This window comes from Hyaena hyaena, unplaced genomic scaffold, assembly GCF_003009895.1.
Source record: "Hyaena hyaena isolate Hyena2069 unplaced genomic scaffold, ASM300989v1 scaffold_118, whole genome shotgun sequence".
In the NCBI taxonomy this organism is placed as follows: Eukaryota; Metazoa; Chordata; class Mammalia; order Carnivora; family Hyaenidae; genus Hyaena; species Hyaena hyaena.
In genome coordinates, this window is record NW_024080751.1 from 1,730,513 (window position 1) to 1,744,673 (window position 14,161).

Below are 14,161 nucleotides of genomic sequence, written 5' to 3' on the forward strand. Positions count from 1 at the left end.
AACTTTAATTTAGACAGTTTCCGAAGACCCGCTGCTGCCTCTGTTACTTTCTTCGTGAGGCAAGAGCCCCACGCGTGACATGATGGTCCTTGTTTCCTTTTCCCAACAAAGATGCAGCAGCAAGAGCTGGCGCAGATGAGGCAGCGGGATGCCAACCTCACGGCACTTGCCGCCATCGGGCCCAGGAAGAAGCGGAAGGTGGACTCTCCAGGACCGGGGTCGGGGACGGAGGTACAGGAGGGCAGCGAGGAGGGGGTCGGGGACGGAGGTGCAGGAGTGTGGCGGTGGCGAGGAGGGCTGGAGGGGTCTCGGGCGTCTCAGCTCTGCACAGACACCCGGGACCCTCGGCCGCCCCGCGGGCCTCCCTGGAGTACTTGTGACCCTGACACTTCACAGTCGGGTCAGCTCATTGTGATGCCTTGGGAGCCCCGGTGCTCCCCACACAGAGGCGCTCGGGCCGCCTGCCTGGACGCAGTGAGACTCGGGTCTCCTGCGGAAGGCGCCGTCGGAAGACGCCTGCTCGTGGGGCGGGCGTGGAGCCAGGCTGGCGTCGGGGGGTCCCGTGCTGCTCTCCGTGTGTCCAGATTTTGTTAGTTTCCTGTGTTGTTTGTTGTGGTATCTTCATGCACAGCTACACACCCAGCCTTAGGGTCTTGTTATTTTCACTTACCGTCAGTTGTGTTTTAAGCCTGTTACGGCCTTTCCTGCTGGCGTGCGTAGCTCCGCTTCTGGAGGCTGCGGTCCAGGACTGCGCGAGCAACGTCCTCGGCCCAGAGGACCCACCGCATCCAGCGCTTGTCGTGGGCGGTGCACCGGTGAGGGGCTCGCACGGCTTCTGTTTACTCGAACGGGATGGCGCTTCCCCCTCAACTTTGAGTAGTGTCTTCCCGAGGCAGAAATGTGGGTTGACCGCTCTCCACTCTCCTGCGTTGAAGATTCAGTCTCGTCTACGCCCTTGAGTACGCTGAGCGCGTCCTGAGGGTGTCGTGTGAGGACGTGCTACGAGGGGTGCGAGCCGCACCGGGCACCCCTTACGCCGTGCGCTTGCTCCCCGTCCCCGTGCGCACGCTCCGCGCTCTTGTTCCAGGTCCCAGAAATGGTGGGAGGTTCCCTAGGGTGCTTTGCAAACTGGCAGAGCCCTTTTTCTTAACCCGACCACCAGCTGCGAGAGATGTGTGACCGTCTCTCTCCTGTGCGAGACGTGGCCCCGTTGTCCTCGGGCTGCACGTGGTTTACACCTGTGCTCCCGCCTGACTGTCCCCCTTCCCTGGCTGCTTGCCGTTTTCGTCATAAGCTTTAGAAGTTTGTCTGGGTTCTCGGTAGATCCGTAGGGCAGTGTCTCTCCTCAGAATCGGGACCCCGTGGCCTTCGTTTTTTCGGAATTCTTTTCTGTTCAGTTGGCTTTTCCTGTTGGAGTTTCCAGTGACGCCTGCATGAGACCTGGTGACGTTGCCCTTGGGTGACTGCACTGTTATTTCTCTTTCATCTTCTCTCTGCTCTTCAGGCTCCTGACCCTGTGGGGCCGTGTCACCGAGGCGGCCGATGTGGCCGTGGTTCTGGGGTTTCCAGTCTTCCTTACGGTTTCTGATTCTCTGCTGAGAGTCCCTGTCTGCTCACGTGTTGAAAGAGACCGCAGCTCCCAGCACGGCCTGCGCATAAAAGCTGCTTTCTTGCCTGAGCGGGTCCAGGATCTGGGCTCAGACTGTCTCCGCAGGTGGCTAGCGATTGCCGCTCGGCACTGGAGACGGTGGGCGGCCCGTGCACTCGCTCCCAAGCCTGCGGCTTCTCACTTAGCAGACGGTTCACCCTGACTTGTGCGCTTTGTGTTTCCCTTGGGCGTCAGCAGCGGTCTGTGGAGCGGCCCTCTGACCCAGCGCGGCCCCTGCGGCCCTGCCTTCCCCTCCTGGGTGGCTTTCACTCTAGGATGTGACCTCTGCCTCCCGGGAAGGGTGTTTGGCGTCTCGGCTGGGTGCAGGGTGGGACCAGGGTCTTCCCGCTCCGGCAGCGGGACTCCAGCTGCTCGCTACAGCACCGCGCCGCCCAGGGGTCCCTCTCGCCCTCCCGCGGTGTCCTCGTGGGACTGTGTGTGTCACCCTGATGTCTGGTCTCGATGTTGGTGTCCGTGTCATCGTTTTGGGAGTTTTGCAACTGCTCTGCCGGATCGTTTAGGATGGTTTGTGGGGCCGGCGTCGGTGGGATCTTACGCGCAGAGAGCAGCTCATGCCCTGGGTGCTCGAAGGTCCATTTCCGTAGCCGTGAAATCCCTGGCTCCTATTTCCTTGAGAATCTTAAACGTGTTACTCCGGATATTTATTCCTGGTGCGAAGTGTTGCCGTTCAGGCCTGATGATAGTCTAATTTTATTTCTCTTGTGTGTCATGTGTTGTTTTAGCCCAAGATACCCAAAGAATTCTTTTTTCTAACGAGCTCAGTCTTAGATTGGCCGTCTGGGCTGGCGGTCTCGGGCGTAGGCAGGGTCCCTTCAGCTGCAGCTTCAGGTCTGGTTTTGTTTGGGAACATCTCTCATGATTATTTACGTGGCTTCCTCCTTGGAGACCCCTGTCGCGAACGCTGTCGCACTTGCCACCAGCCTTGCCTCCCCTTCCTGCCCCCCACCTCGCCGTCCCGCCCGGCTCTCGAACCCTCTGTCTGCCTCGCTTGTGCTCACGTTCTTGTTCTCTTGGTTTCTTAAGTTTTCTTTCTAATGTTTTCTCCACTCTGGTGCCTTGTGTCTGAGTTTCACTAATTTCAACTCCTATTGTTCTTTACACCTGTTGTCAACGTCTTTTAGCTTATTTTAAGGTAGAACGTCACAGTTGTGGTCTGTTTTTTGATTGTGTCTTTTTGGTGTTTTTCCTTGTTTGCAAGAACATAACTCATCATTTTCTCTCTTCCTTGTGGTGACTTGTGTGGGGTTCAACCCTCATGCTTTCCCGTTGCTCTTTTCACGTGAGTTTCCTTTTCTTGAACTTGAAGAGCAGGTGTGTCTGAAGTAGCCTGCGGACCTCTTAGAGCTCCTCGCACGTGGCCTTCGTGTGCTGGAGAAGGCGCAGCCTCCTGCCCTTGGCATCCAGGCCCCCCCCCCCCCCACCTCCCGCCCTGCTCCTGGGCTGTCCCAGCCCCCCACCACCCCGTCCTGACCAACTTCTATTTCCTGCCTCCTGATCTCGTCCGCAGGATGCCACACTGGGGGCGCTGCCCCTGGGGTGTCCAGCCCGGCAGTGGCCCGTCCTGCGCAGTGCAGCGCTGGGGTCTTGTTCAGGCCTGTGGCTCATCTTCGCGAGATTTGCTCTAAATAGCACCTGCTGGTTTTTGGTTTGGCCGTTTAGTTGCCGTGAGTCGTACACAGGCCTTTGGGAAGATCAGGAAGCCGCTGATCCTGTGGCCGTCTTCTCAGAACATGGCGGTTGGCTTTAAGAAATACAGCTTTCTTTTCACTGAAAATAGTTTCAAACCTACAGAAAAGTTGTAGGACTAGTGCACACAGCCCGTTATTTACCCTCTCAGATCTGGGCATTGCGTGTCCCTGATTCGTCACAGTGTCCTGTGTGTGCATCACACGTGTGATCACGGTGTCGTGCGTCACATGTGTGATCACAGCGGCCTGTGTGTGTGGAACGTATGTGTACATATATAGCCATCTGAGAGCGTGTCTTGCACCCCCAGTGCTGATACGACCGGGCCCCGTCTAGTACGAGGCCACACTGCCTCCCGGGCAGGACGCCCGTGTCCTCATGCCTGCCCCTGTGTCCCAGTGGCCCAGGTAGCATCTCCATGTCTGTGCAGGGACGTGTGGCATCCGCTGGCTTGCACGTGAGCCTGTTAGGAATCTCCTCACTCTCAACAGTGCTCAAGGGGACGGGACTTCCGTCCGCAGGATGACCCTCAGCCGAGGTCTGTGTGGCTTTGGCAGAAACACCTCTGTCTCGATGGGCACTGTGTCCAGCCCGTCACATGAGGAGGTCCCTCCGCCCCCCATGTGGTCACCTTCCTGTTGATCTGAACCTTGATTGCTGGGTTCAGCCACACTGTCCGGCTGTTCCCGCTGTTCAGTCAGGATTTGCTGGCGTCGAGTGGGGAGGTGATCCAGGACTCGGCGGGCCTCCCCGGCCGCAGCGCCTTCCTGGCTGCGGGCGTGACGCTCGTGCCCTTCACGCCTTCTGCCGCAGGAAGACCTTTCCCTCCGTCCTGCGTCTGCCTGTTTGTTCGTTTGTTCACTCACCACTGCCGCAGGGACCGTGGACCCCGTTGTCCTCAGTGGGCTGCAGTCCCTGCTCTCGCTGTTTCTAGATTTGGGCAGTGGAGGCTCCTTTAAGCTGTTCTAGATCCTTTTGAAATGTCGCCCTCATTGACATGTCACAGTTTTATGGGCAGGAGAGGCGCTTGCTCTCAGCCAGGAGCCCCGGCGCCCTGCGAGGGCAGCATGTGGAGGTCGATCTGAGCCCTGCAGTCAGTCCAGGGGCGGGTAGGTGCGTGCGTGTGCGGCCCCTCCCGTGTTGGAAGCGGCCCCCCTCGTTCTGGTGGGCACCCCGGTTCTAGTCCGCACCCAGGGCTGCTTCCTGGCCTCCTCCCTGTCCTTGCTTCTGAGTCCGTCTCCATGAGAAATCGAGTTCCCATTACTAGCGATGTATTTGGTCTTTTGCTCAACACAACCAGCTTCCCCGATGCTCTGGCTGTTGGGGTCCCGGGGTCCCGGCACCGGGAAGGGCGGGGCAGGGCGGGGCGATGGGAAAGGCCTGTTGATGAACTCTGACTGGGTGTTAAGATGTAAGTGCCAAGGAGTAGGAGAAGTGTACATTTCTAACCCCACGGGGAGAGCCAGGCGCGGGGCGCAGCGTGCAGTGAGCGCAGGGACCCCAGGTGACACGGTGGGAAGACGTAGGTTCACCAGACACTGTTCTGGGAGGTTCTTTCATATGTTGGTGCTTTTGCCTGTTTTTGAGCTTTGGGGTGACGCTTGTGTGTTACGTATATAACAATTAACATAAAATTTGTACGTTAAAAAGTTCTTCACATGCCTTTCCTCATCAGAGGTAACAGTCCTTTTTTACTTCAGGATTATTTTCTTGGGGTATATCTTTTTAAAGCTAATTTTTTAAAAACTAACTGAATTTTTTTTAAATGTTTATTTTTGAGAGTGCGTGCGTGAGTGGGGGAGGGGCAGAGAGAGAGTGGGACAGAGGTTCTGAAAGGGGCTCCAGGCTGTCAGCGCAAACCCACAAACTATGAGCTGTGAGATCATGATCTGAGCTGAAGTCAGTTCCTTAACCCACTGAGCCACCCAGGCACCCCTGAACTAATTTTAGACCCACAGAAAAGTCAGGAAAATACTGGAGTTATTTCTCTGTGCCCCTCACCCAGCTTACCCCGGTGAGTCATCGGTGTGCTAGATGGTTCATAAGACCTTTGGCTTTGTTTTTCAGAATTTAATTTTTTTTTAATTGTAATAAATCTTGTTTTTGGAGCAGTTTTAGGTTCATAGCAAAACAGTGAAAGTACAGGAATTTCCCACGTGCCACCTGCCCCTGCACGTACCGCCTCCCCACCATCAACACCCACTGGAAGCAATGTGTACAAAAACTGATGCGCCTCCACGGACATGTCATCGTCACCCAGAGTCCACGTGCACCGTGGGGTCCCTCTCGGTGACGTGCGTCCTGTGGGTTTGCACAAACGTAGAGTGACATGCACCCACCTTTGCAGCATCGCACGCGCTAGCTTCACGGCCCTGAACCCCCTGAGCTCTTCGTGTTCATCTCCCCACTGCCCTCACCCCACCTCCCGCCACCCCCACAGCCGCTGACCCTGTGATGTCTCCGTGGTTTTGTCTTTTCCAGAAAGTCACGTAGTTGGACTCACACGTCGGGGCTTCTCAGCTTGGCCGCTGCGCTTAGTGACGAGCGTCGAAGCCGCCTCCGTGCGTTTCCATGACTCGAGAGCTCAGTTCTTGTTCGCGCTGCGTAATAATAGTCCGTTCTCTGGATCCACCAAGGTTCAGTTATCGTCACCGTCTGAAGGACGCCGTGGTTGGTCACTTCCACGTTTTGGCAGCTGTGAACACAGCTGCTCTAGGCATCCGTAGGCAGGGTTTGTGTGAACACAAGTTTTGTCTGGTAAGAGTGTCGTTAGTTTTGTAAGAAACACCAACTCTCTTCCCAAGTGGCCGCACCAATCTGCATTCCCACCGCCCCACGCCCTCACCAGCGTCTGGGTCTTTGGGGTCGTGGGTTTGGCCCTTCTGATGGGCGTGCGCAGTGTCTCGCTGTCGTGATTTGCGTTTCCCTGACGACCTGTGACGAGGAGCGTCTGTCCGCGCGCCCGTCTGCATCTGCGGATCTTCTCTGGCGGGCGGCCTGCTCGGGACTCTGGCCCTTTTTTCATGCAGGTTTATTATTGTTGAGTTTTGTGAGCTGTTTGCAGTTTGTTTGGGGTGATGTGTGTGACCAGACGTTTCTTTTGCAAACATTCTATCCGTGTTTGATTGTCCCCATCTTCCCCCTGGTCCCCTCTTCCTGTTGCAGGATCTCACCCAGGACCCTCTTTGCTCCTTCCTCCATCCCTCGTTTCCTGATCTCAGCACTCATGAAGTGTGGGGGTCACTTATTTCGTACAGAGTTTGTCAGTGTGGGTTCATCTTGTGTTTCCTCATGATTGAATCCAGGTTCCATAAATTTAGCTAGATTGTCGCAAGAGTGATAAGGTGCCCTTCTCAGCATGTCGCCTTGTGACTTGACCACTTGGTTAAAGTGGCTTCTGCCGGGCGATCGTGCTGCACCTCCTGCTTTCCCCGTGCAGCTGTGTCCCGCAGCGGCAGCCGCGCTGTCTGCCCTCCGTCCCCGCTGCCCTGCCCCCACCTGCTTACTCCTTCACAAAACGAGGACGCAGGTGCCAGTCATGCGGGGCCGGATGACCTTGTGCATGGGGGTCTTGTCTGGGGGTGCACCGTTGAGGGCAAAGTGACAGGCACAGGAGGGTTTTTAGGAACTGTCAGGCTCCCCTCCTGAAGATCAGGCCACTTCGCCTTCCCCAGTCTTTTTTTTTTTTTAAATGTTTTATTTATTTCTAGGAGAGAGACAGAGAGACAGCGTGAGCAGGGGAGGGTCAGAGAGAGAGGGAGTCACAGACTGAAACAGGCTCCAGGCTCTGAGCTGGCAGTCAGCACAGAGCCCGACGCGGGGCTCGAACCCACGAACCGCGAGATCATGACCTAAGCGAAAGTCGGACGCTTAACCGACTAAGCCACCCAGGCGCCCCTTGCCTTCCCCAGTCTTAGTGGCACCGCGTGCTGTCATCGTTTGAAACTGTGCCATTCCGATGGGGAGACGGGTAATGAGTTTGGTGACTGTGCTGTGGGTGCCTGAGAACAGGCAAAGCCTCATGAACGGTGTAGAGCTTCATAGGTTTCCATCATGTGCACTCGCCGCCCTGCTAACCAGCCTTCCGGATCCTTGCTTTGTCTTGTCCATTTGATGTGCTTTGTATGGGCTGTGGTGACGTTAAGTCTGTCACTCACGTGTTTCTATCCCTGTCTCCGTGCGTCTTCTGCAACTTAGGCTTTGTAGCGCGGGGAGTGTGCCTTGTTGGGGACAGAAGTATTCGTGTTCTGTCTTCTGTGAATTGTCACTTTTAGCATTAAAAAATAACCGCCTTTGGGGTGCCTGGGTGGCTCAGTTGCTTCATTTTCTGTGTCTCCCTCTCTCTCTTGACCCTCCCCTGCTCACGCTGTCTCTCTCAGAAAAAAAAGAAGAAAAAAATTAACCACATTTGTCCAGTGGGCTTGAGTTCTTCTGCTGTGTCCTGAGTTAGGACCAGCATTGGCCCTGCTCTCCCCACTTCCCTCACCGGAGAAAACCTCTGTCCCCCACTTTGGTCTCAGGCTTCCGGATTTTAGATACATCTCATGTCCATAGTACGTCTCATTTTCTGAGCCAAATTGAAAAGCTCTCCCTCTAATGGGTGCTTTGAGCCCATTCACCTTTTGATATGACTGATGTGCTTGGTGTCTTCTCTCTCACAGCATTTTACAGCCACGCGTTCTCTTCCTCTGAAATGCATATTCTCTGCTCTCTAATTAAAACGTTTGTTTGTGTTTAGGAAGGTTTACGATCGTATTCCGGTGTCGTCTTTGCTCGTCCACCTCACTGCACGGCCTGGTGTTTACCTAACTGTTCGGCTCCGTTGTTCCTGTCTGTCCTGGGCCCCGCCCACTGCGTCAGGGCAGCCCCTCCCGCCGCGCCCCGCCCTCCGGCCCTCGCGCCCCGCCCTCCCGCCGCGCCCCGCCCTCCCGCCGCGCCCCGCCCTCCCGCCGCGCCCCGCCCTCCCGCCGCGCCCCGCCCTCCCGCCGCGCCCCTCCTAGCTTCAGTGGGTGCCCACAAGTGCTTCCGCCCTGGCCCCGCACTCAGCGTGTCCCCGCCCATCCCGGGCTTGAGTGGCGCTGTGGCCCAGCCCGCGGGGGCCTCCGTGCAGAATCCCCGACTCTTGTGTGGGAAACGGGCTCCTGCGGCTGTGGAGGGAGGACGGCCGGCTTGGGTAAAGCCCTCGGCCCGCGCTCCCCCTCAGCCAGCCTGAACGCTGCCCCCCCGCGTCGTCCGGGCTTGGAAGCTGGTTTTGCAAAGCCGGTCGCGGCTGGCTCTCCTGCCTTTGTCATTTTAGTTTGTTTTTACACGAGGCCTCGTCTTGATCCTTGAAAACTAGTAATTTCGCGCGGAGGTGTCAGTTTTCACGGGCCCTTTCAGTGCGTGGACTTGGTCCTTCTGGTTCCTGAGTTCTGGCTTCCGCGGCTGTTGTGTCGCGTCGCCTGTGAGGGGCTGTTAGCGCGGGCCTTGCTTGCCCTTCCCAGAACCTTCCCGAACCTTCCCCGGCTGCGCCCCTGCGCCCGCCTTTCCTGCGTCCGCCCTGGGTACCTTGCAGTTAGTTCACTCAGTGCGAGAGAACTCTGCGTCTCCCTCCCACTTCTTTCTTGTATTCAGCCAACTCTCATCTCTCCTCTGCTGTTTAATCTACTTCTCTTAATATTAGGGATTTTCATTCAGGTCACTTTTCATGTCCTCAAATGCTCAGGGCATTTTTTGTCACTGAAAGTGTTATCTTAACAGTTTTCTTGTTTTTCCAGAAAGACTTGTCTCTGTTGTGCGTGGAATTCTGTTTTCTGATATTTTGCAGTAGATCTTGACGGGCTTCCTAATCGGGGGACATTTTTGTGGGGTTTGGGTGTCTCCGCAGACTTACGGTCTGATGGCGCCCTCTCCTGACAGCGACGAGCAGCCGGGTAGCGTGGCCGGTTTTGTGTGTGCTGCTTGGAGGAGGGCCCCGTGTCCTTTGGTGGTGCCGCCCCGGGCTTGCAGGAGCCTCAGTGTCCCCTTCCTTCCTTCCCTTCCCGGAGGCTCTGTTCTGAGGAGTCTGCTCACACCCTTCCCCGTGTCTGTGCTCTGGACGCTAGACCGGGGTGGACCGGCCGTTCTGGGTGGCCTTCGTCACACCGCGGCCCCTCGCTGTCTCCCTCCTCTCCTTTGCCGTGTCGCCTTGTGGCTGCAGGAGGACCTGCCAGGTGTTCTCATTTGGCGTCTTTCTGGAGCAGGGCGCTCCGTGTCACCACGTTCTGCCGATGGAGTGACGCTTGTGTAGATCGGTGCTTCCCATCTTGTTCTGAGTTGGTTTGGGGGAGATGGAGGGAGGTGTCAGGGTGACTGAGGAAAGTACCCGCGTGTCTTTACCACCGCGTGTCCTCCCCGGCTGCCCGGCTGCACCGGTAGCTCCGGTAGCTCTGCTTTGTGGGCAGGAAGCGCATAGAGATGGTGCGGGCGAGCTTGGGAACACGGCACCGTGCGGGGAGCGGCGCGAGCCAGTCGGAGTCTGTGCCGCGGGTTTTGCTGGAGCGGGTTCGACCCAGGCTGCCGGCCGTCCAGCTGAGCGCGGGGCAGGGAGGGGGCGCAGCCTCGAGGGGCCCCTCGCCTGGGAGCTGCCGGGCCCTGCTTCTGGGCACCCGTGAGCGCGGGGCTCTTGGCCACTGCGGCCCTGAGGCGGCTCACGTCTCGGCACTCATGGGGAGCACAGAGGCACGCAGGGCTTCTCCCCCAGCCAGCGATGGCCGCCAAGTGAGGTGACCCCACGAGCCAGGTGGGATTTGGATGGAAGGTGGGTTTTTCCCCATTTGGTTTTACATCAGGTGTTCATTACGTGTCAGATTGATAGTGGCATTTTGACAGTGGCAGGGCTGCCTTCAAAAGAAATGGCTCATTTTGTTCGTCCTGGACCAGTCCCGGGACCAGGCAGACAGGTGTTACACGTGCCATTTTCCGAAGAGGACCTGCTTCGTGTAAGCGATAGGTCCGGCGCCTGCACAAACCGGGCAACGCAGAACAGCCCTGCGATGGCATGTGGGCGTCCCCGCTCCCCCGGGGCCGCGTCGGCACTTGCTCGCTTTTCCCTGATTCTGGGCCGGGCGTGTTGTCGGTAGGCAGGGCGGGCACTGCGTTCCTCTCTCCCGGACGCCGGCTCCTGTGACCCTCGGGCAGCCAGAATACCCACAAGCAGTTATGACCAGGACCCCGGAGGGAGGACCGTGAACCGTGTCCTTCTGTTTTGGCGTGAAAAGGGAAAAACGGTGCTCGCCCCGTGTCGTTGGAAGTAATTTGAGTCTTAAGTAGGATATCTTTGAACATCGGTGTTTTACGGCACTCCATAGAACCACGAGGAATTGCAGGTTCCCTCTGGCCTGCAGAGCGTGCCGCCAGCGTGCCTCCCTCCTGCGGGGGGTGGGAGGGCGGTGCTCCGCCAGCACCATGCCCGTTAATGCTTTGACACCAGTTGTGGTTTCTAAGAAATATTGCAATAAAGCGTGATTTATCTTGAGTTCTGACCTGTTAATTTGCACCTGAAGTAGGTGCCTTGTCCTCCCTGTTTTTGGCTATTGGCTTTCTGTCTGGAAAGTAGAAATGTCAGATGTGGTCCAGAATTGGTCACGTGTGTCAGAGATGTTTCGGTCCGTTAGGTAGGTAGTGCCTTTGCTGTCTGCATGGCGGTGCCCGTCCCCATGAGCCTTGGCGTCTGCAGGGGGCGTGGAGGGCAGGCCACCATCAGGAGGCAGCTGTCTTTCCAGAAACCGGCCTCTGTCTGGGCGTGCTGGGCTGTGCCTGTGGGGTCTCGGGTGCAGAGCGGCCCCCAGGCTCTTGCCGCTCCAGAGCCATCACTGGCCTCGGCCGTGGCACCCTTTGTCTCTTGCACGAAATGCTCTTTTAGGGGCGTTACGGAGGCTCAGGGAAGCACCGAGAAACCTAAATTATTCTTTCAAACAAGGAAAAGTAGCTGCCATGGGGCCTGGCCTGCGGGAGGGACCTCGGCCGTGAAGGGCGGTGGAGGGGGTGTAAGCTGTAATTGAGGTCAATGACAGTGCGTGTGCACAGGGACTCCCTCCGCTGGCGGAAAGAGGCTCAGGTGGCTGAGGGAACCCGGTGCCCAGAGCGTGTGGCGGTCCTCGCCCGCCACCTGCTGGCCGGCTCCGGGAACTGCGGCCTGGGCAGGGCAGGGCTCTTCGGCTGCGGGGGAACCCTTTCCTCCCACCTTCCTAAGCCGTGAGAATGTGCTGTAAAAATACCCTGTGTAGTGTTTGCACTTGAACCATGCACAAGCAACTTTAACCATCAGAACACAGACGCTTAGTTTTCATTCTGCATGGAGAACCGAGCGCCGTGCAGTTGGGAGTCATGTGGTTGGATGGAGACGCAGTGCTGGAACCCCAGGACGCTGCTGCCAGGTGGCGACATGACGCTTCCAGGAACACCGCCCCTGGCGACTCCGTGTCCACGTGCGGGCGGCAGAGACCCGCAGAAACTCGGCCGTTCCCCAGGTGCAGGCCCTGAGCCGAATTGATGCTGTCGGCCCGGAGATGGCAGTGTCCCCGCTGAGACCGGCCGGGAGCAGGGTGCCCCCCGTCGGCCGCGGCAACCACGGTGGCCACAGAGCCCTGCGGTCCAGCCCGCTAGCCGGCTCACTGCCGCCCGCCCAGCCTGGGAGTTTAGACTTGACGGTGTGGGGAAAGGGCCTTTGCTGGCGACATGGGGACAACACGGTTTTCCCGGGTGTGGCATTGGTCCCGCCTGGACACTCGGAGGTTGAGACACCGGCTTCAAGCCCAGGAGCTGTCCTGCCACCGCCTGCGCCTTCTGCAGGCCCCGGGGCCAGAGTCTGGGCCCTGGGAATTGCAGGGGGTAGTGCCCATATGGGTGCATGAGGCCACCGGTCCTGGAGGCCGGCGTGGGGGCCGTGTCCCTGCTCCCACCCCCTCCCTATTAGGGGCCTGTGAGGCACTTCAGCTCTGGGAGCAGGCCTGCAGGAAGGAGCCTGTCCCACCCGTGGCTTCCTCCGGCTGCAGGGTTCCTTGGCACACCAGTAGGGAAGCCCAAGTGGCCGCGGGCACACAGCCCCGGGGCCAGCGCCGTGGGTTGCGCCCACCCGTGCGCTCCACTAACTGGCTGTCTTCTTTCTCGTCACCAGGGGTCGGGTCCAGGCTCGGCGGTCCCAGGCAGCTCCGGCATCGGAACCCCCAGACAGTTCACGCGGCAAAGGATCACGCGGGTCAACCTCAGGGACCTCATATTTTGTTTAGAGAATGAGCGTGAGACAAGCCATTCACTGTTGCTCTACAAAGCATTCCTTAAGTAGCACAGGGCGGGCGCGGCGTCGCCAACGGAGACGCCTGGGACGCTTTTATATATTTGCAGATGACGCCTTTTGTAACAAGCAAATGGGATATTGTTTAAAAAAACAGCCACCTCTTTACAATGGAACAGTTTTATATTCCTGTTTCTAAGTCAACTCTTCAGCGAGGAAGAAAACACGTTTCTGTAACCGAGAACACAGAGGCCCATGGGCCCTCTTAAAGGACAATTAACTCTTAACTCATCTTTGATTGAGTGGCCTTCTTGCCAAACAAGCCATATATAAAAACTGATGGAATCGTTTAGCAAATAATTAGCTGCCCTCTGTCACCTCGTAGCGGTTTCTACATTATTTGTGCATTTTGGTTTATTCAACCCAACTTACTGCGTAGGTGTGTGTCTACAGCAATGACCTCATTTCATTTATTTTATTTTTGTATTAGTCAGTTGGCAAAGCAAACTGATTTTTTAGACTATTTATCTGCCCGTCCCCTCCCTCGCCAGAGTCCCCGAGGAGCCCGGCGCCCACGGCGCGCCCGCCCGGAGCGGAGCCACCTTCCTGCTCAGGACAGGCCGAGCCGGCGGCTCCTCCCCGAACGCGTGGTCGGCATCTGTACAGACGCAGTTTATTTGCTATAGTTTGTAAAGCTGTAAAGTTAAAAGAAATGAAAACCTTTTCAGCATAAATATATTTTACTTGCACTGTGTTTTTTAGCTAAAAGTGGAAATTAGATGAAATAAAATCAAAGTTGAGAAGAATCATCAAAAGACTGTTTCTCAGTGTGAATCAAGTGTTGAAAAATGGTTGGTGTATTTTGTCAGTAATTGTACATAATTTTTGGCACATAACATAAAAATGGCTATGTAAACTATAATTATTTTGCTAAGAGACTGTAAGCAAGCTGTGGGCCAACTTTACAGATGTCCAGAGCAAAGCCCTTCTTTGTACCTATTTTTTTATTACAAATATACTAATTGGTTCTTTATATTTTCAGAGGTTATTGTATTAAATTGTCTATTGATAGTACTTTTATGACTGTAAATACTTCGGCTTTCTCCGTGTGAATCCTCACGTCAGACTTTAATTCGCGCGAGTGCGAACCCAACGCTGATCAGTATTTTTTATCAACACCTGAAAACTGTTACGCCTTTTATTTTGTCTTTTAGGAAATCCCTGTCTTTCCATTTTTTCATGTAAATTTTGCACAGTTACTTGTTCATATGTAAATATTTTACTTTCAAAAATGAAGTTTTTAATTGCTATTGTTTTATATAGGATTGAAAGAAAATTAACTCCTTTATTAAAAACAAATTTATCTGTATCTGTTTTGCCTGTTTTTCCCGGTTTTCCAGTTTTAAATCTGTCACCAGAGACTCCGCTCTGGTGCCGCTGAGGTGTTTATATAGGGACTGCTGGCTAGAATCCGGGTGTAAACCCCAGCCGCTCCATGAGGGATATCCTCACCTCCACGGACGGCACCTCCCCACGCGCTCGGGCCGTCTGGG

The 14,161-nt window shown here is 56.1% G+C and overlaps 1 protein-coding gene across 1 annotated transcript in view; it reads left to right on the forward strand.

Moving 5' to 3' along the window:
* The window catches only part of TAF4 (TATA-box binding protein associated factor 4), a 64,485-nt gene extending 50,508 nt beyond the window's left edge, over window positions 1-13,977 (forward strand). Inside the window, exons 14-15 of the mRNA XM_039237028.1 lie at window positions 112-231; window positions 12,492-13,977. Of these exons, the coding sequence (XP_039092959.1) occupies window positions 112-231; window positions 12,492-12,659 (288 nt within the window). The 3' untranslated portion in view covers window positions 12,660-13,977. The remainder of the gene's footprint in view (window positions 1-111; window positions 232-12,491) is intronic.
* The last annotated feature ends 184 nt before the right edge of the window (window positions 13,978-14,161 follow it).